Raw genomic sequence first — 18,624 nt, forward strand, 5'->3', positions numbered from 1 at the left:
CACACACACACACACACTCAAAGAGAGGGAGAGAGAGAGAGGGGGAAGGAAAGACAGGCACATTCAAAAAAAAATTTTTTTGTGTGTTGTTGTTGTTTTCTTTTTCACTTTTCTCTTCTCGGGAGGAGGAATTATCGCCCTCATTCTTCTCCGCCAACGGAGAGTGCGATGATGCGTGATCCGTGTGTTCCTCCTTTTCTTTCTTTCCTTCTTTTCTTGTTTGTTTGTTTGCGTTTTTACCACCGCACCAGCCACTTCTCTTTACATGCATGCGCATGACTTACATGTCCTTCTTTTGTTGTTGTCTCCGTCCTTCTTATTGTTTCTTTCCGCAAGGTGAAGGAGCATTTTAAGTTTTATTTCAGTTTCCCTGTAGTATTTTTTCTTTTTCTTTTTTTTGTGTATTTTTTTTTCTTTTTCTTCCCCGCCGCACCCGCCGCGAGGCTCTTGGAATGTCGCATGCCCACACCGGCCCTCCCCTGCCGTCGTGCATGACCCCGTCGAACGCCACGGGAGCCCCTCGTGACGTTGCGGCGATGCAGCCGGAGAAATTAAAGGGGTCTGAACGCACAGCAGCGATGGGCAGCAGCAGCAGCAGCAGCGGCAAAGATGCCCCATCACCCATCGACGTGAAGCGATGCTCTCGACACACGCTGCGTGGCCTCAATGAGAAACACTCGCCGTTTCACCGCAGTGCGGCCCCCTGCCGCATGGAGGAAGTCCGGAAGCTGTGCAGATCCCTGGGCACAGAGAAGGCGATGATGGTACTTCTGCGAGAGGTGCGGTTGCAGCGCATGAGCACAAGCCATTACAGGTACAAGTACCGGAGGGCACTTAGGGCGCTGCGCTCCGCTAGGCAAGCCGCCTTGAGAGGCTCCGACAAGGGCGAAACGCCGCATGGCCGCAATGAAAACAGCCAGACGTTGAGTCGAAAAGGAGGAAAGAATGATGAAAAGGGAAAAGTATTCTCTCAGGAGCGAGATCGCCTTTTCACAAATGCACGCGGTGGCATTATTAGTGGCGTAGATCTCAATACAACGTATGAAACCGATAGCGCACGTGTTTTGGAGGTTCTGAACGACCCTGCGGCGTCGACGGATCGCCTGCGGGAAGCACTGCGAGATTTATGTCGTCGCTACCAACACCTTTGCAGAGCCCGCAAAGAACAAAGGGAGCAGTCGCATCATTTCCGTTTGTTCCGCATAGCATCATACCCTTGTGGTGGTCTTGACGCCTGTCACTACGAGGATCATGTGCCCGTTGCATTTGCGCATTTATCCGTGCTTAGTGAAACGTCGAGCCCACAGCTGCCGCACAGACGCCACAGCCTTCCGTCATTTGCGGAGATGGCCCCCACGTGGAAGGAACAAAAAGAAACAAATGATTTTGGTGTGCAAGCAATGTCCACAATTAGTAGTCTCTCGGATCACCCCCAGCGGTCTTGCAACGCGAGTGTAGTGGCGGTGGCGATGTCATCATCCCCTTCCCCGCACATGGCCACCAGAAGGATAGACGGAAATTCGTTCGATCGTTATGCTGGCGCCAGGTACGATGGCGATGACGTTAACAGCAGCAGCAGGAGCACCAGCAGTAGGAGTACGGCGAGTATTGATAGCACCAGCAGTGCCCTTCACAGTTTGACGCAGAATGAGAAGTTGCGGCAGTGGCGTCTGGACGCACTGCGGCTGCAGGGTAGGCTCCTACGAGGTTGGGAAAGTGAACGGTGAGGGTGGGCGATCATTTGACACCGCAGGAGACCCAAAAACGCACACACAAAAACGAAAAGAAAAAGAGTAACCAATAGAACGTTTTGTTGCTGGTAATATATCTATATATATACATACATATGTGCGCATGCCTGGAGTTAAGTATTTTATAGAACTTTGCATGCGCATTCATACACTTATATTGTATTCATTAGTACCCGTGATAATTACGTGGCAGCAGTGGAGTGGAGTGGAATGGAATGGAATGGAAAGGAGAAGAAGAAAGATTTGGGGGGGGGGGAGGGAAGAAAATACCAAAAGAAAGAAGGAGACAATCGCTTAAATGAAGCATCTCTACATGTATGTATGTATGTACATGTATTGCCAATTATCAGAAGGAATGAAGGGGATGTTACTGCTGGCCTGCCTCTCTCTCTCACTGTGGCGGAGGGGAAGTTTTTCTACAACAAAACGAAAACTTTTTCTTATTTTCAATTCCCATCACGTATACTCACACCTACATATATATACATACATACATATAGTTGTATGCTTTTGGTTTATGTTATTAACTTTTTATTGACCATTTCTATTTGTTTTTTTTGTTTTCTTTGATGCTTCTTCTTCTTATTATTATTATTATTATTTGTTTTTCATTGCTTTTTGTTTGCCGAATTTATTTGTGCTCTTGAAGATAAATATGACGTGAGCACACAAATACACACCAAAAAAAAAAAACAAGAAATAAAATAAAATAAAAGAAGAAAATGCGTTTTTATTGTTGTTTTTATTTTTATTTGCCCCCCATATATTACGGAACGTTGTGTGTGTCTATGCGCATGTGGAGGAGGCATGGGATGATGTCACTGTGTTCTCCACGCCACATGCAACCCCGTTGCTTGGCTTTGCTTCCTTCCCTCTTCCTTCCCTCTCCCTCTCTCTCTCTGTGTGTGTGTGTGTTGTCTTTAGCCCCTCCCCCACTCCCAACTTACTTACATATAAATAACTACAGAGAGAGAGAGGGAGGGATGAAGAGAGGGAAAGGGGAAATGTTTTCTTTCCTTTTCTTTAAAAAAATAAAAAAAATAATAATAAAAATAAAAATTGTTTTTGTGAAGTAAAACAAAAAGAAAGTAAAGAACATACATACATACATATACGTATATGCGTATATATATAGTCTTTCGCCCCATATGCGTACATGTATTTCTTTGTGGGTGGACTTATGTATTCGTATACGTAAATGTATTGTTTTTGTTGTTGTGGGGGATTAACATGTGTGCATGTACATCCTTTTGTATGTATGCGTATGTGTGGCTCTGTCTCTTCTTGTGTGTGTTTTGTTTTGTTTTATATCTACAAGAAAGAAAAATTGGAGGGAAGGGGAGGGTTTTTTTTTTTTTTTTTTTTTTTTTTTTTTTTTTTTTTCTGGAGTGTCACGTGGCTGCGTCAGAGAATAAACATAAAAAAAAAAAGGCAACAAATCCAGTGCGAGGTATAATTCAAGATTCAAAGAAAAAAAATAGGGAGATTTATTTATTTATTTATTTATTTATTTATTTTATTTATTTTATTTGTATCCATTTAGCAAAGTCCATTGGGACAGAGACACACAAACACACAGGAAAGGAAACGCTGCGGAATAAAAAAGAAAAAGAAAAACTAAAAAGAAAATAAAGGGAAACAGGCAAAGCGACACAAAAAATATATATATTGCCGGTGGGAAGAGGATGACTTACGCCGTGGCGCAAACGGCGGCGGCTGGTGTGGCTGCCAGCACGGCGATGGCCCCGCAAAGCCTTTACGAGGAGCACGAGCGACTGGTGAAGGCAATCCAGAACTTGGAGCTTAAGACGATGATATGCAAGACGGAAACCCACCACCTGCAGAAGGAAGAAACCGCAGCGAAACAGGAGGTGCAGCGCATTCAGGCGGTTCCTCTCCTTCTCGGGACTTTTGTGGAGGCGGTGGATGCGGGGCGCGGGATTGTTGGCGGGGCCTCCAGCAGCAATTATTATGTACGCATCCTTAGTACGCTTGACAAGGAGCGACTGAAGCCCGGGGCGAGTGTGGGACTGCATAAGGGCAGCAATGCCTGCGTGCAGCTTCTCCCAAACGAGACGGACTCCACAATTCACCTCTTGCAAAAGGAGGAGAAGCCAAGCGTGACGTACAGTGATGTGGGTGGACTTGACATGCAGAAGCAGGAGATACGCGAGGCGGTGGAATTGCCGCTGACACATGCCTCTCTGTATGACCAGATTGGAATTGACCCACCGCGTGGTGTGTTGTTGTACGGCCCGCCTGGTACAGGCAAGACAATGCTGGTGAAAGCGGTGGCGCACCACACAAAAGCCTCCTTCATCACTGTGGCGGGCTCTGAGTTTGTGCAGAAGTACCTCGGCGAGGGGCCGCGGAAGGTGCGTGACTTGTTTCGTCTTGCCCGCGAGAATGCGCCTTCTATTATTTTTATTGATGAAGTCGACAGCATCGCAACGAAGCGCTTTGATGCACAGACAGGTGCAGATCGTGAGGTGCAGCGTGTTTTGGTGGAGCTGCTGACGCAAATGGATGGCTTTGACCAGACGACGAATGTGAAGGTTATCATGGCAACAAATCGCTGGGACACGCTGGACCCGGCGCTGCTGCGGCCCGGGCGGCTGGACCGCAAAATTGAGTTCCCGTTTCCCGACAGACGCCAGAAGCGACTTGTGTTTCAGGTCTGCACAGGCAAAATGAATTTGTCGCCCGAGGTGGATCTTGAAGAGTTTGTTACACGACCGGAGAAGCTCAGCGGGGCGGATATTCAAGCCATATGCCAGGAGGCGGGCATGCTTGCGGTGCGGAAAAACCGTTACGTTGTGTTGCCCAAGGATCTGGAGGGTGCCTACCGTACTGTCATTCGAAAGACGGGGGATGAGCGGTACGACTTTTACTCATAGGAACGAAGAATGTGAAGAAAAAGAGGAAGAGATGTGTGTGCGTGCGTGTATGTTGCCAAAGAAGGAGGGGGGGGAGGGAATATGTGTGCGCTTGTCTCTTTGTATGTATATGTGTGCTATATGTGTGGTAGGTACAATAAGAGAAGAAGAAGTGAGGAATGAAAGACAAACAAATGAAAATTTAAGGGAAGAAGGAAGATGGTGAAGAGGAGGAAGAGAAAGGGATCAACGAAGAGAAGCAAATGGCATGTTTTGTTGTTGTTTTTGTTATTGTTGTTGTGTGTGTGTGTGCGTGTGGCTTTGGGCCTCTTCTTTTCCCTCTCCTGCCGCTGTTATTAGTTGTTGTTGTGCTATTGGTGGCTTTTGATTCCTTACTGTTGATGTTCTTCTTCATTATTATTGTTTTTTTTTTTTTTTTTGCCTCTCTCTCTTCCATTTTGTTGCACGCATGCATACGAGTACATGTGCACGCACGTCATAAATCAACAAACGCATATATTTGTATGTATTTTGCCATGTGTTTCTGTTGGGGAATTTTTACGACATCCCTGAGTTCCCTTTTTTTCTTTTGTCTTTGAGACGAAAAAAAAAAAAAAAAAGGGGGTGGGGAAAGAGAGAGAAATACACCACAAACGAGACACGTGCGGCTTTAGGCTGGCTGACACGCACGTCTGTAATACATCTGAAAGAAAGAGAAATAAAAAAAAGGAATAGAGCCCCACACCCAACGGGGGCAACGGGAATAAACTCCTTTTTTTTTTTTTTTTCTTCTTCCCTCCCTCTCTCTCTCTCTCTCTCTCTCTCTATCTGTGTGCGTGCTTGTGTTTGTCAATTTGTGTGGGATGAGTGTCCGCAGTGGTTTTTCTGGGGCGAGTCGCGTTGGTGCCACGTATCACAGTATAAAGGGCTACTCTGGTGCCGGAACACCTGGAAACCCACTCGTTGACGGCAAAAAGACAGATGATCCTTATGTGGCCGAACTACAAGACCTGCAAGCCATCTTGCGTAATCCTTCACTGCGTGTGGAGAGCGATGGGTCAGCGGTGTATGATCCAAACTACCTGCCAAAGAACAAGAAAATTATTTCCATGGCCCCATATGACAGTAGCGGAGAGTATGATCCAGTAGAGCCAATATTTTGGCTTACATGTGCATGTGTGGTGGGATTAGGTGCCTTTATAGCCTTTTTGATTCTGTCCGTGTTGCTACTGGAACTTGACGTCATGCGGGGCACGACAATTTATGTTGCGGCTGGAAGTTGTGCTGGATTTTTATTTATTACCATGTTTCTCTTTTACGCCCTCTCCTCGAAGGACGAGCGCTGGTTTGGGCGCTTGGTTGATGGATTTATTGGCGCCGCCCCGTTTATTGTGCTGGGGGCACTGATCGGTTACACCTACAGTGGACTGATCCTCATGATGGTGCAGATTGTCAACGACAACCGAGAGTCGGTTCAAATCTCGTGGTGGTTTGCCATTTTTTCCTCCGTTCCACCGTTTCTGCTCTTATTTATGCCAATGTTTGTGGCTGCGATGCAGGTGCAGGAGGCGTCGGCAATTAGCGCACGCATCTTCAGGGGCATCCCCTCGCAGCCACCCGGTTACATCCCGCGCACAAACAACAGTGGGCAGTACCTCTTCTCAGCCACGCGTCGCTTCATTGTTGGCTTTGCGATAGGTGTCGGCCTTGCCGCGTATTACGCCATCACATGTTTTGCTCTTGGCATGGCCGCCTACGGCCTCTACTGCTCCACGGAACTGCACTTTTGGATTCCTATTGCTGTCGTCGTGCCCGTCTTTCTGCTGATCATAATTTTGGTTGCATTGCTTCTGTACTTCTCGCCGTTCACGCTGCGATGTGTTTTTGCGCCGTGGACGGAACCTCTTTTGGCGTGGTCGCCCGTGGCCCTGCGCTCTGCGTACTTCCCGCGGTACCACACAGGCGTCACGGTGAAGCAGATGATACGTCAGACAAACAACACAACGCGAAAGGCGGGGAGACATCACGTGCGAGGGGATTGCGCCCGCGCAGAGGAATTGTACGAGGATGCAGACGCCCAACGCGCGGAGATTGAGCGGCGCGGCATTAAGCTGCGGGAGCGTGAATGTCGCGGTTGGCGCAAACTGCAAAGACGGCGGCGGTCCAACATGATACGCAAAGACATGGAGAAGAAGTAGAAGAGGAGGGGAAATAACTCACATTCTGTTGCTTACGGCAGGCGGTGGCGTTGGAGGTTCAATGATGAATAGATGATCGAACACGAAAGCCTCCGCAATGGCCATACATGACCGCCTGTCAACACCACAATTACTAAGATTATTAACTCTTTCCCTGCACTCTGTGGGAATAAAGGGGTGGGGAGGGGGGTTTAGTGGAGCTTATATCTGTCTGCATGAGTAGGATTTGGGAGAGTTCTTCCTCCCTTTCTCTGTACGCGTGCTTATATGTATGCATATTTAAACCTCTATGTATCTAATTACGTGTTTCTCTTTTGTTTTTTGTTTTTTGTTGTTGTTTTATGAATTGTCTTAGGCTCGTTCTTCTTCATAGGGGGGAGGGGGCCGTTTTAATGATTATTATTTTTTTTTTTTTAATTTTAATTTTTGTGTCATTGTTGTTGATGTCTTTTATTTATTTATGTTTTTTTTTTTTTTCTGCGGCTGCGGCTGCTTTGGTGGTGTGTGATGCCCTGAGAAGCGGCCGGTGGATTGTTGCGCGGACGCAACACAAATCAAAAGGAGCCGGTGAAGTCAAAAAAAAAAAAAACGGGGTGGGCGGGGGGGATGCGAAAATGGGGCCCGTTTGATCCGTGGGACCCGTCACGCAGGAGGAGCTCAAACCAAAGAAATGTGTTAACGATGAATACGGAGGGAATTCATGTGTGAAGGGAATAGAGAGGAGGATGTGAAATAGAGCCTTTATTTATTTATTTATTTATTTATTTATTTTATTTATTTATTTTATTTATTTATTTATTTATTTTATTTTATTTATTTATTTTATTTATTTATTTTATTTATTTATTTATTTATTTTATTTTATTTTATTTTATTTATTTTATTTTGCCTTTTGTGTGTGTCTTTGGGGAGGAAAGGGTGTATTGATGGGTGCATGTAACTTCACATGTCTCTTGTCTTTTTGACTGTGGATTGAACGTGTCGTGTATTTTTTTCTCTTTTTTTTCCTTTTGTTTTTTGGTGGTGGATGTCATTGGATCTTTTGCCTCCGATCGGAGCGGAACGAAAGGAGGATTTTTCTCTCTTTTTTTTTTTTTTTTTTTCCCCACCCCCCTTTGCAAATAAATAAATATACACACGAAAAAGACACCCCCGTAGATTGAGGCAGAAAAAAAAAAAAAAAAAGGAGGGGAGAGGGGAGAGGGGAGAGGGCATTTGGGTGTCTGGTTTATTTACCGTCGTGCTGGATGCATACCAATACGATGGAAGTGGTTGTAAAACACATGGGGGCCGCTTTCTCCGTGGCGGTCATCCCTGTATTGAAGGACAACTACACTTACATCATTCACGACAAAACCACCAACACAATGGCAGCGGTGGACGTCTCCGCGGACACGACTCCCATCGTGGACTACGTAGAACGCATTAGAAGAAGTATAGATGAAAGAGGCGCCGGTGCCATGAGTTTCAGCACAATTTTCAGCACCCACAAACACTGGGATCATGCCGGCGGTAATGTTGTGCTGCCGAAAGCGTTAAAAGCTGCAGGTGCCTTCCGCATCATTGGCGGCGTGAATGACAACATTTCGGGCGTTACCCAGACGGTTCGTGAGGGGGACCGCCTGTCACTTGGGGCGCTGCAGGTAGAGGTGCTGGAGGCGCCGTGTCACACGCGTGGGCATGTGTTGTACAAAGTGTATCACCCACAGGCCGAAAAAGACGGTGTGGCGCTTTTCACGGGCGACACGATGTTTGTTGGCGGCATCGGGGCCTTCTTTGAGGGTGACGCAGCGCACATGTGCCGGGCATTGCGGAAAGTGTACAATCTGCATCATAATGCGACTGATAAGGAAGAGGCGGACCGCCGCACGTTTGTTTTTCCCGGGCATGAGTACACTGTCAATTTCCTCCAGTTTGCACGCGACACGATTCCGCCCGCCCACCCCGACGCCACTTTCATTGCCTCGCAGTTGGAGCGGTACAAGGAGAGTGTTGCACAGCGCAAACCGACGGTTCCAAGCACACTCGCTGAGGAAAAGCGGCAGAATCTTTTTCTACGCACATGTGATGAGTCCTTTGTGCGGGAAATGAAACATGGCGACACCGCCGAGACGTTGATGCAGCACTTGTACGACACATGTCCCTAAGGTGTGATGTTTGGGCCCATTAGCAGGCGGAAAAAAAGGAAAAGAAAAGAATTGGGGAGCGATGGACGACGAGAGGAGGGCGTATTGAAAAATCCCCCCCCCCCTTTTTTTTTTTTTTTTTTTTGTGTGTGTGGGAGGAGGGGCGAATTATTTTTGGTTTTTTCCTTCTCGTTGTTGTTGTTGTTTTATTGGCACCTGCTGTGGGTAATTATTGAATACGCCCGGCTACCCCCTCATTTCTCTTTTTCTTCTTGTTGTTTGCCTTCTCTTTTGGCTTGTCGTTTTGTCTTTTGCTGAGCTCTTTCTTTTTTTCTTTTCTTTTCCTTTTCTTTTCTTGTTGTTGTTGTCGTTGTTTTTGTTTGTTTGTGGCGGTTGCTTCTTTCATGCGCACTCACACACGCAATTGCCGCTTGTGCGCATGCCGCACTGCATTATTGACGTGTATTTTAAAGAAGAAATGTCGCAGGTGCTTGAACGGCTGCTGCCGGTGCTTCTCCGGCACCTCTCAGGAGATATCACATTCACCACAAACGACCATAACGGCGAGTATGACGACGATGATGCTGATGACGAGAACGACAAGAGTGACGTGGTGGATACGGCGAAGAAGCGGAGGAATAAGAAGTTTGGAACCAGCAGCAACAACAGTCCGGTCGAGCCGGAGAGGGTGCCGCGGCAGAAGGGCCACGAGTTTTGCCATCTAAAGGCTGAAGACAGTAATGAGGGGCGCGATCCATGCGGTGGTGGCAAGACGATTGGCGGTGGTAGCAGCGGTGTTGCTGGTGGTGGTGTGCATTATAAGAGCGCCCAGCGTTGGCGGCGTTGTGTGAAATTGTGGCGTCATCTTTTAGGTTCAGATCGACTGTTTCTTGCGCTGCTCTTTCACAGTGGTACCCTGTGGGCGGTGGAGTGGTGCCCGTCCGCGGCGTTTTCATCGCCATCTGCGTCAGGGACAGGCACGGAGGAGGCGCGTTCGTGGTCAAATGCTGTCTTATGGTTTCTACAGCTTCAAGAGGCGGCGGCCACACCCATGAACATCAAAAGCCACAATGATGTGAATAAAGAAGCTACTGGCGATGGTGTTGCTCCTAGAAGCTACAGGGGAAAAACACACTTCACGACACATATGCATTCAGAGGACGAAGTGGCGGTGCAACGGGTGGCGATGAATTTACTGAGCGAGTGGTTTGCGATTGTAGACAGCTGTGGGAAGCGTTTTGCACGTGCTTACTACTTTTCATGTGCACTGAAGATTACCGCGCTTGTGGGGAACATGGCGCTCGTGGAAGACATTCCACACCTGCACGATATTGTGATGCAGGAACCGCGTTCCGTCTCGCAGTTCACCGCATTCTGCAGTATTCTCTGCTGTCTCCTTGTGGAGGAGGCGCAGCAACAGCAGCCATTTCGCCTGAAACTGCCGCCGCCCTTCTTTTTAATGAATTTTAATCTCGTTGGACGTGGGTCTCGTATTGGCGTTTGGCTGCCACGAAGATCCCCACGTGCTGTGAGCGGCACATTGCGCTCTGCTGCAGCTGATCGTGGCACAGTAACCACTGGTGGCAGTGCCGATTGTGCCCAAGAGGGCCAATTTCACTCATGTGAAGTATGCTCGCCTGGTGTCATTCTACGCGTACCATCGTCGTCATCAGAGATAGATGCCACGGGAGATCTCATACTTGGGGTGCGACTTCTTGACGAGGCATATGTGCAGGGGATTGATGTGTTGCCGCTCATGCCACACGATGATAATGAGGAGGATGCTAGCAATAATGATAACACCGGCGGTGAACGGCGGGGGACGCGAGGTGAGAGTATCTCTGAAAAAAGGAGGCGAGTTTGTAACCGGCGAACAAAAGTCGTTTCTGCCGCTGCCGCTTCTGCGGATGTTGAGTCCTCGCCCCGCCGGTGTTGGTCTGCCTCTTCTCCGCTCACGCAAAGTTACGTGCGGGTGGATCTTCTTTACCCACGTGCTGTTTCTGCGATTGTTTCACCTCTGTCGTCATTCTCACCCGCGTCTACGGGAGGTAACGGGAGACGCCGGGGAAATTATCAACATCAGCATCATGCACAACAACCGTCAAACGAGGAGACAATTGTCAACACCGTCCCCCTACGAAGGAGTTCCTGCATTGCGGCCCAACGGGACCCCCTCGCAACGATTGTGTTCTCACTCGCGACGACCGCGCGTCGCCTCATGGGATGCCGGGGTCTTTTCGTGGAGAAGCCACGGGAGCACTCGTTGTTAACGGCAGCGGCCGCTGTTGAAAATGAGAATAGCCAGGAAGAACGTGCTGTCGAATGTCGGGGGAAACCCGCAAAGGGCCCTTTTGATGTGGATGGCAGGAGAGCACGGCGACAGGCGTGGGGCACCGCTGAGGGTAGGATGCATACCACTGCCAATGGAGTTCCGCCTACTGCTCTTGCCTTCTTTCCAACTGTAGAGGAGGAGCTGGAGTGCCTTGTTGAATGCGCCATTCATCTTTTCCTAGAGGCGCTGTTGCTGTGTCGTGCGTTATCGAGTGATTTCATACCACAGATCGATGCGTGGGCGACGGAAGTGACGTCCAACACAGTTGACCTTGCCCTTGCCACTCCCCTCCCTGTTGTGCGGCACCTGCACGCTGTCGGGTACGCCCTTTGTCTTATGCCGCAACCGCATCAGTCACTGCTTGTCACTGTAGGTCTATTTGCAACTCTCGCCCAACGCCAGCGGGAGAGTAATAAAAATGAAACCGACCGAAGCAATTCCATTGCTAGTTATGACGGTGGGGGTAAAACGGGACATTTGGGACATGGCAGTGTTGGTTTCACAGGCTGGTGGGAGGTATTCAAGGCGTGCGTGCTAAAGGACGCCGTCATACCGGGCCAACTGTGTGGCGGCACATGGGGACTGGTGGAGCGAGTGGAACGGTCGCTGTGCGTGACACCGCACGTGCGTCTCCACAGACATCCACGTCAACCTCAACCGCAGCAAGGAAATAAAGAGGGCACGCCTGCGGAGGGTGGCAGCAACAAACCAACGGCTAAAGAGGCGGATAAGGTGAAGAAAGATGAACCTGCCTCACGTGACGACGCAGCACCACGTCGTCGTCTGGCGCTGCTGCACTCTCGCCGCCGCATGGAGCAGGATGGATCTGTGAAGAAGCTGAAGCGTGAGATTTCCGTCACACCCCCGTGGCTCCGCGCCGCCAGGGCGGTGGAGGTCCACACGTGCCATCATCATCGAGATCAACACGAATCTTCGCTACAGGAATGGATTATGGCAATGTGGTGGTCATTGGAGCGAGCAGCCACAGATGCCGCCTAACCTTTTTGGTGTCTTGAAAAGCAACACTTAGAATTCTCCTTTTTTTTTTTTCTTTTTGGAGCGGGACGCGTTCTCGATAATCCCTTGCCGTGGAAAGTGGAGGGGGAATTCTTTGCATGATTCACCAACAGAGAGAAGGAGCACGCAAAAATTTTGTCTGTCTTTTTCTGTGTGTTTGTTTGTGTCTGCTTTTTCCCTTTTGTTATCGTTGCTCTCATTTACTTTTCCTTTTCCCTTTCTCTCCCCGCTTGTTTACCGAAAGAACTCGTCCAAAAGGGGAATATTAGGATCGACAAAAGAAAAAGCGGTTATTCTGGGAACGATTGTGTACGTATTATTATTTTTTGTCTCTCTCTCTCTCTGTGCGTGTGTGTGTGGATATTTCTATGGTCACAGCCCCAGAGACACATCACGGATTGCGGCCGCCGCGCCATTTTTGTGTGACTTCTCACAGGAGCGGCGGCATTTGTCACTTGTCGTCGTGGTCGATGCCCTGTCTGTTGTGCTTCGTTGCAGCCGTCTGCTTTATTTGCTCCACCGCCTCAGCACGTCTAGAGGAAATTAACGCGTACTTTGCTGCCATTTGTGAGGAGGATGCGAGGGTGTTTGGCGGGGCGGTCGTTACATGGGGTGAGAATGAGAAGGGCATTGATGCCTTTACAACAACTGCGCTCGGCAGTCGGGCGGTTGTTGGCAAACGTATTCCAATGACCCTTGACACAAGCTTCCGTACAAACACCCTCTCCGAGGTTTTTCTTGTCATGACCGTGGCATACCTGCAAGACAGGGGTGACCTGCCCTTTTCACGCGCACAGCCCATTCCACGCAGCTTTTTACCACCGCCCTACAGTGGAAAGGTCGCCTTCCAGAATCCGCTGTTCCCTGCCGCCGTCGTCTCGCTCGACACGCTGCTGCAGCACACATCTTCACTCACTGAGGTGGGGTTTGATAGCGGGGCGGTGCAGACGCCAGGAAAAACGGTGAATATCACCAAATTTGTTGAAAGCGTCTTTGCGAAAGCGTTATCCGGCGGTCTGTGGGGGACAGGAGAACCGGGGCTCGGAAGCAGCTACCGCTACTCCCGACTAAACACAGCGTTGACAACTTATATTCTTGAAAAAGTCCTTGAAAAAATGGCGCCGCCTGTTTCTCTCGCGACATTTATACAAAATAATTTTATCTCCCTGATGGGACTCAGTGGGACCTTTCTTCTTGACAATGTGGGGAATGTACCAGGGCCGACGTATCCCAAAGACAGTGGCGTGTCCCTTTCAGCACGTGCCGTGCAGGATGTTACGGGCGATGGCTCCAAGGTGGCTCTGTCACGCACCATTCACGCTGCGTACGCATCAGACTACATGTACTACACCTCTGCACTGGATCTTGCGAAGCTTGCATACGAGCTTTTTCTGGGTGGTCACCACACGGCCGTTGGTGACGCTTTGAAAAATGACCCTGTCAATATCAACGGAGAAACCGTCCCACCAGGCGCCGTTTCGCGGTCACTCGGCGTGTATGGCTTTGATCCGAAAATTCTTTGCAGGGAAGTAGGCGATACCGAAACATGTGATTTTGGCGACGGCGCAAACCTCTACGGATGGGCTCTTACGGGAGCATACAATCAAATTGCATTGCTGTGCACATCGAAAAAGTGCGTGGCTGCCGAAGTAAGTTATTTTCAAACTAGCAGCACAATCAAACCCCATGCATTAGGGCTTGCAGTGTCTTCTCTCAAGCAAGTGAAAGTGAGGCCGCCCCTTCAGGGTGGTAAGCTTTACCCACTTTATGTTTTTATCGGTGTTCTGGCGACGATCATTATTTCTATCGTAGGAAGCTATGTCGCAGATTACATAGTGCAACCCGCACCCGCGAAACCGACCTTCCCGGTGCAAAACGCCCGCAACACGCCGCTGCCGATGAATGGCTCCGGGACGGAAGACGTATCGGCGCCGTTGCGAGAAGAAGGGGCCTACGCCACACAAGGGATTTCGTCTCCCTTGCGACGTTTAGACATGTACGACTAGAATTGTGAGGCAAAATTGTAAAGAAAAGAAATATTTTTTCTCATGTTGTCTCTCACTACGGTTGCGTATAGATGTTGGGAGTCGGTGCTGCGGCTGCTGTTATGTTGTTGTTATTTTGTTTGGTCGGTTTTCCGTATGTGCGTGCTTCGCCTCTACACTTCTCCTTGAGGTGTGGAATCCAGATGCATAAGCGAGCGGAATAAGAGGGCAATCAATCGGTCTGCAGAGAAGAAGACATCGTCACTGCGCCCACTCACATGGATTAGAGCAGAAACAAATGGCAGAGAGAGAGAGAGAGGGTATGCTAGGAAAATAACATTTTATTTGCTTTTGATATTTAGAAAAGTGAAGAATTGGGATTTGTGAGAGATGCATGGTTACAAAAACAAAAGAAAAAAAAAAAAAAAAGCGAGGGGTGTTTGTTTTTTGGATAGCGTATTTTTTTATTTTTTGATGTTTTTAGCGTTTGTTTCATGATTGGCACATGAACCTAATTTTTCCTTTATTTTATTTTAATTCTTACAGAAGTACTTTGCCTTTCTTTTTTTTTTTTTTCTTTTTTTTCTTCCTTTATTTATTACCGCTACCATTATCCGTCTCTCCGCATAAACACATTGGGTATGTAACTCAATGTGTCTGTGTTTGTGTGTCTATAATTATCTCTACATATCATTTCGAGTAAAGTATATATATATATATATATTGTTCATTTATTCTTATTTCCTTTTTGAAAAAAATTCATCAATAAGAAAAAGAAAACAAGTCAAAAGAAAAAGTAACTAAGCGAACGCACATACACGCGCGCATGCTTCTTCTCTCCACGTCAACGCCCGCACACCACCACAGTCTGAAGGTGACGCTGTTGAAGGCACACAAGGAAGGAAACACACCCACACAAGCAGTAATGTCTGGCTGGGCGCGTGCGCTGTTGCTCGCGGCCGTCCTGGTCGTCATGGCGTGCCTCGTCCCCGCGGCGACGGCGAGCCTGCATGCGGAGGAGACGCTGACGTCGCAATTCGCAGAATTCAAGCAGAAGCATGGCAGGGTGTACGAGAGCGCCGCGGAGGAGGCGTTCCGCCTGAGCGTGTTCAGGGAAAACCTGTTTCTTGCGAGGCTGCACGCCGCGGCAAACCCACACGCGACCTTCGGCGTCACGCCCTTCTCGGACCTCACGCGCGAGGAATTCCGGTCCCGCTACCACAACGGCGCGGTGCACTTTGCGGCGGCGCAGGAGCGCGCGAGAGTGCCGGTGAAGGTGGAGGTAGTTGGCGCGCCCGCGGCAGTGGATTGGCGTGCGAGAGGCGCCGTGACAGCCGTCAAGGACCAGGGCCAATGCGGTTCGTGCTGGGCCTTCTCCGCCATTGGCAACGTTGAGTGCCAGTGGTTTCTTGCCGGCCACCCGCTGACGAACCTGTCGGAGCAGATGCTCGTGTCGTGCGACAAAACGGACTCTGGCTGCAGTGGTGGCCTGATGAACAACGCCTTTGAGTGGATTGTGCAGGAGAATAACGGCGCCGTGTACACGGAGGACAGCTACCCTTATGCGTCGGGCGAGGGGATATCGCCGCCGTGCACGACGTCAGGCCACACGGTGGGTGCCACGATTACCGGTCACGTTGAATTACCTCAGGACGAGGCCCAAATAGCCGCATGGCTTGCAGTCAATGGCCCGGTTGCCGTTGCCGTCGACGCCAGCAGCTGGATGACCTACACGGGCGGCGTTATGACGAGCTGCGTCTCCGAGCAGCTGGATCACGGCGTTCTTCTCGTCGGCTACAATGACAGCGCCGCAGTGCCGTACTGGATCATCAAGAACTCGTGGACCACGCAGTGGGGCGAGGAAGGCTACATCCGCATTGCAAAGGGCTCGAACCAGTGCCTTGTCAAGGAGGAGGCGAGCTCCGCGGTGGTCGGTGGTCCCGGACCCACTCCCGAGCCAACCACCACGACAACCACAAGTGCCCCAGGACCGTCCCCATCGTACTTTGTGCAGATGTCCTGCACTGACGCTGCGTGCATTGTCGGGTGCGAGAACGTGACGTTACCGACCGGTCAGTGTCTCCTGACCACCAGCGGCGTCTCTGCCATTGTCACGTGCGGTGCTGAGACTCTCACAGAAGAAGTCTTCCTTACGAGTACGCACTGCAGCGGCCCATCGGTGAGGTCCTCTGTTCCTCTCAACAAATGCAACCGGCTTTTAAGAGGCTCCGTTGAGTTCTTCTGCGGCTCCAGCTCCAGTGGCCGACTGGCCGACGTGGACAGGCAGCGTCGCCATCAGCCATACCACAGCCGTCATCGCCGCCTCTGAGGGCACTCTTTGTTTCTGATGCTGCCTTTTCTCTCATTTTACTTTTTTATTATTATTGAGCGAGCGTCGGTGCTGCGGCACACTGGACAAATAAGTCCCAGTGGAGTGGATTGTTTATTGATTTGCTCCATGTATGTGTTTTCTTTTTTGTGCACAACTGCAAATATGTGTCCGCGATCGACGTCTCAGCCACGCGTGTGTTTTTTCTATTATATGCTTCTGTTGAGCGCCCGAGCATTCCCCACTGTGGCTGAACCCACCGCCGTCCCCGACTGTCACCCGACCATGCGGGGCGGGGTGGCGTGGCAACGCTCCTTTGCCGCGGCGTGCACATACACGCGCGCATGCTTCTTCTCTCCACGTCAACGCCCGCACACCACCACAGTCTGAAGGTGACGCTGTTGAAGGCACACAAGGAAGGAAACACACCCACACAAGCAGTAATGTCTGGCTGGGCGCGTGCGCTGTTGCTCGCGGCCGTCCTGGTCGTCATGGCGTGCCTTGTCCCCGCGGCGACGGCGAGCCTGCATGCGGAGGAGACGCTGACGTCGCAATTCGCAGAATTCAAGCAGAAGCATGGCAGGGTGTACGAGAGCGCCGCGGAGGAGGCGTTCCGCCTGAGCGTGTTCAGGGAGAACCTGTTTCTTGCGAGGCTGCACGCCGCGGCAAACCCACACGCGACCTTCGGCGTCACGCCCTTCTCGGACCTCACGCGCGAGGAATTCCGGTCCCGCTACCACAACGGCGCGGCGCACTTTGCGGCGGCGCAGGAGCGCGCGAGAGTGCCGGTGAAGGTGGAGGTAGTTGGCGCGCCCGCGGCAGTGGATTGGCGTGCGAGAGGCGCCGTGACAGCCGTCAAGGACCAGGGCCAATGCGGTTCGTGCTGGGCCTTCTCCGCCATTGGTAACGTTGAGTGCCAGTGGTTTCTTGCCGGCCACCCGCTGACGAACCTGTCGGAGCAGATGCTCGTGTCGTGCGACAAAACGGACTTTGGCTGCAGTGGTGGCCTGATGAACAACGCCTTTGAGTGGATTGTGCAGGAGAATAACGGCGCCGTGTACACGGAGGACAGCTACCCTTATGCGTCGGGCGAGGGGATATCGCCGCCGTGCACGACGTCAGGCCACACGGTGGGTGCCACGATTACCGGTCACGTTGAATTACCTCAGGACGAGGCCCAAATAGCCGCATGGCTTGCAGTCAATGGCCCGGTTGCCGTTGCCGTCGACGCCAGCAGCTGGATGACCTACACGGGCGGCGTTATGACGAGCTGCGTCTCCGAGCAGCTGGATCACGGCGTTCTTCTCGTCGGCTACAATGACAGCGCCGCAGTGCCGTACTGGATCATCAAGAACTCGTGGACCACGCAGTGGGGCGAGGAAGGCTACATCCGCATTGCAAAGGGCTCGAACCAGTGCCTTGTCAAGGAGGAGGCGAGCTCCGCGGTGGTCGGTGGTCCCGGACCCACTCCCGAGCCAACCACCACGACAACCACAAGTGCCCCAGGACCGTCCCCATCGTACTTTGTGCAGATGTCCTGCACTGACGCTGCGTGCATTGTCGGGTGCGAGAACGTGACGTTACCGACCGGTCAGTGTCTCCTGACCACCAGCGGCGTCTCTGCCATTGTCACGTGCGGTGCTGAGACTCTCACAGAAGAAGTCTTCCTTACGAGTACGCACTGCAGCGGCCCATCGGTGAGGTCCTCTGTTCCTCTCAACAAATGCAACCGGCTTTTAAGAGGCTCCGTTGAGTTCTTCTGCGGCTCCAGCTCCAGTGGCCGACTGGCCGACGTGGACAGGCAGCGTCGCCATCAGCCATACCACAGCCGTCATCGCCGCCTCTGAGGGCACACTTTGTTTCTGATGCTGCCTTTTCTCTCATTTTACTTTTTTATTATTATTGAGCGAGCGTCGGTGCTGCGGCACACTGGGCAAATAAGTCCCAGTGGAGTGGATTGTTTATTGATTTGCTCCATGTATGTGTTTTCTTTTTTGTGCACAACTGCAA

General features: G+C 50.6%; 8 protein-coding genes across 8 annotated transcripts, besides 32 other annotated features; all 8 read left to right on the forward strand.

Moving 5' to 3' along the window:
* Positions 1 to 17: part of a microsatellite that runs on past the window's edge.
* Positions 1 to 7,562: part of a sequence feature (heterozygous, Esmeraldo-like haplotype) that runs on past the window's edge.
* Positions 20 to 57: a sequence feature (GA-rich).
* Positions 188 to 230: a sequence feature (CT-rich).
* Positions 379 to 422: a sequence feature (T-rich).
* Positions 453 to 1,727, forward strand: Tc00.1047053507603.190 (hypothetical protein, conserved; the record flags this gene model as incomplete). Its single annotated transcript, XM_813479.1, has 1 exon — positions 453 to 1,727. The coding sequence occupies one exon, from the start codon at positions 453 to 455 to the stop codon at positions 1,725 to 1,727; it is 1,275 nt and encodes a 424-aa protein (XP_818572.1).
* Positions 583 to 606: a microsatellite.
* Positions 1,948 to 1,981: a microsatellite.
* Positions 2,334 to 2,353: a microsatellite.
* Positions 2,433 to 2,474: a sequence feature (A-rich).
* Positions 2,479 to 2,505: a microsatellite.
* Positions 2,621 to 2,651: a microsatellite.
* Positions 2,718 to 2,755: a repeat region.
* Positions 2,779 to 2,811: a sequence feature (A-rich).
* Positions 2,847 to 2,885: a microsatellite.
* Positions 3,097 to 3,134: a microsatellite.
* Positions 3,237 to 3,277: a microsatellite.
* Positions 3,437 to 4,648, forward strand: Tc00.1047053507603.200 (proteasome regulatory ATPase subunit 3, putative; the record flags this gene model as incomplete). Its single annotated transcript, XM_813480.1, has 1 exon — positions 3,437 to 4,648. One exon carries the CDS (start codon positions 3,437 to 3,439, stop codon positions 4,646 to 4,648), a length of 1,212 nt encoding a protein of 403 aa, XP_818573.1.
* Positions 4,901 to 4,928: a microsatellite.
* Positions 5,421 to 5,457: a microsatellite.
* Tc00.1047053507603.220 (uncharacterized protein) lies at positions 5,491 to 6,825 on the forward strand (the record flags this gene model as incomplete). Its single annotated transcript, XM_813481.1, has 1 exon — positions 5,491 to 6,825. One exon carries the CDS (start codon positions 5,491 to 5,493, stop codon positions 6,823 to 6,825), a length of 1,335 nt encoding a protein of 444 aa, XP_818574.1.
* Positions 7,222 to 7,304: a sequence feature (T-rich).
* Positions 7,563 to 7,564: a sequence feature (areas merged during assembly that could not be assigned to a particular haplotype. This can correspond to areas where the two haplotypes were merged or to regions with more than two copies in the genome that were merged during assembly.).
* Positions 7,565 to 8,467: a sequence feature (areas merged during assembly that could not be assigned to a particular haplotype. This can correspond to areas where the two haplotypes were merged or to regions with more than two copies in the genome that were merged during assembly.).
* Positions 7,566 to 7,706: a microsatellite.
* Positions 7,900 to 7,928: a microsatellite.
* Tc00.1047053507603.230 (hydroxyacylglutathione hydrolase, putative) lies at positions 8,073 to 8,972 on the forward strand (the record flags this gene model as incomplete). Its single annotated transcript, XM_813482.1, has 1 exon — positions 8,073 to 8,972. The coding sequence occupies one exon, from the start codon at positions 8,073 to 8,075 to the stop codon at positions 8,970 to 8,972; it is 900 nt and encodes a 299-aa protein (XP_818575.1).
* Positions 8,468 to 10,649: a sequence feature (heterozygous, Esmeraldo-like haplotype).
* Positions 9,077 to 9,096: a microsatellite.
* Positions 9,274 to 9,308: a microsatellite.
* Positions 9,307 to 9,332: a microsatellite.
* Positions 9,391 to 12,282, forward strand: Tc00.1047053507603.240 (hypothetical protein, conserved; the record flags this gene model as incomplete). The annotated part of the gene is made up of 1 exon (XM_813483.1): positions 9,391 to 12,282. The coding sequence occupies one exon, from the start codon at positions 9,391 to 9,393 to the stop codon at positions 12,280 to 12,282; it is 2,892 nt and encodes a 963-aa protein (XP_818576.1).
* Positions 9,503 to 9,562: a microsatellite.
* Positions 10,650 to 10,655: a sequence feature (areas merged during assembly that could not be assigned to a particular haplotype. This can correspond to areas where the two haplotypes were merged or to regions with more than two copies in the genome that were merged during assembly.).
* Positions 10,656 to 18,624: a sequence feature (heterozygous, Esmeraldo-like haplotype).
* On the forward strand, positions 12,669 to 14,306 carry Tc00.1047053507603.250 (hypothetical protein, conserved; the record flags this gene model as incomplete). Its single annotated transcript, XM_813484.1, has 1 exon — positions 12,669 to 14,306. One exon carries the CDS (start codon positions 12,669 to 12,671, stop codon positions 14,304 to 14,306), a length of 1,638 nt encoding a protein of 545 aa, XP_818577.1.
* Positions 14,688 to 14,714: a microsatellite.
* Positions 14,844 to 14,882: a sequence feature (T-rich).
* On the forward strand, positions 15,211 to 16,614 carry Tc00.1047053507603.260 (cysteine peptidase, putative; the record flags this gene model as incomplete). Its single annotated transcript, XM_813485.1, has 1 exon — positions 15,211 to 16,614. One exon carries the CDS (start codon positions 15,211 to 15,213, stop codon positions 16,612 to 16,614), a length of 1,404 nt encoding a protein of 467 aa, XP_818578.1.
* Tc00.1047053507603.270 (cruzipain precursor, putative) lies at positions 17,058 to 18,461 on the forward strand (the record flags this gene model as incomplete). The annotated part of the gene is made up of 1 exon (XM_813486.1): positions 17,058 to 18,461. The coding sequence occupies one exon, from the start codon at positions 17,058 to 17,060 to the stop codon at positions 18,459 to 18,461; it is 1,404 nt and encodes a 467-aa protein (XP_818579.1).

Source organism: Trypanosoma cruzi, genomic scaffold (genome assembly GCF_000209065.1).
Source record: "Trypanosoma cruzi strain CL Brener 1047053516253 genomic scaffold, whole genome shotgun sequence".
In the NCBI taxonomy this organism is placed as follows: Eukaryota; Euglenozoa; class Kinetoplastea; order Trypanosomatida; family Trypanosomatidae; genus Trypanosoma; species Trypanosoma cruzi.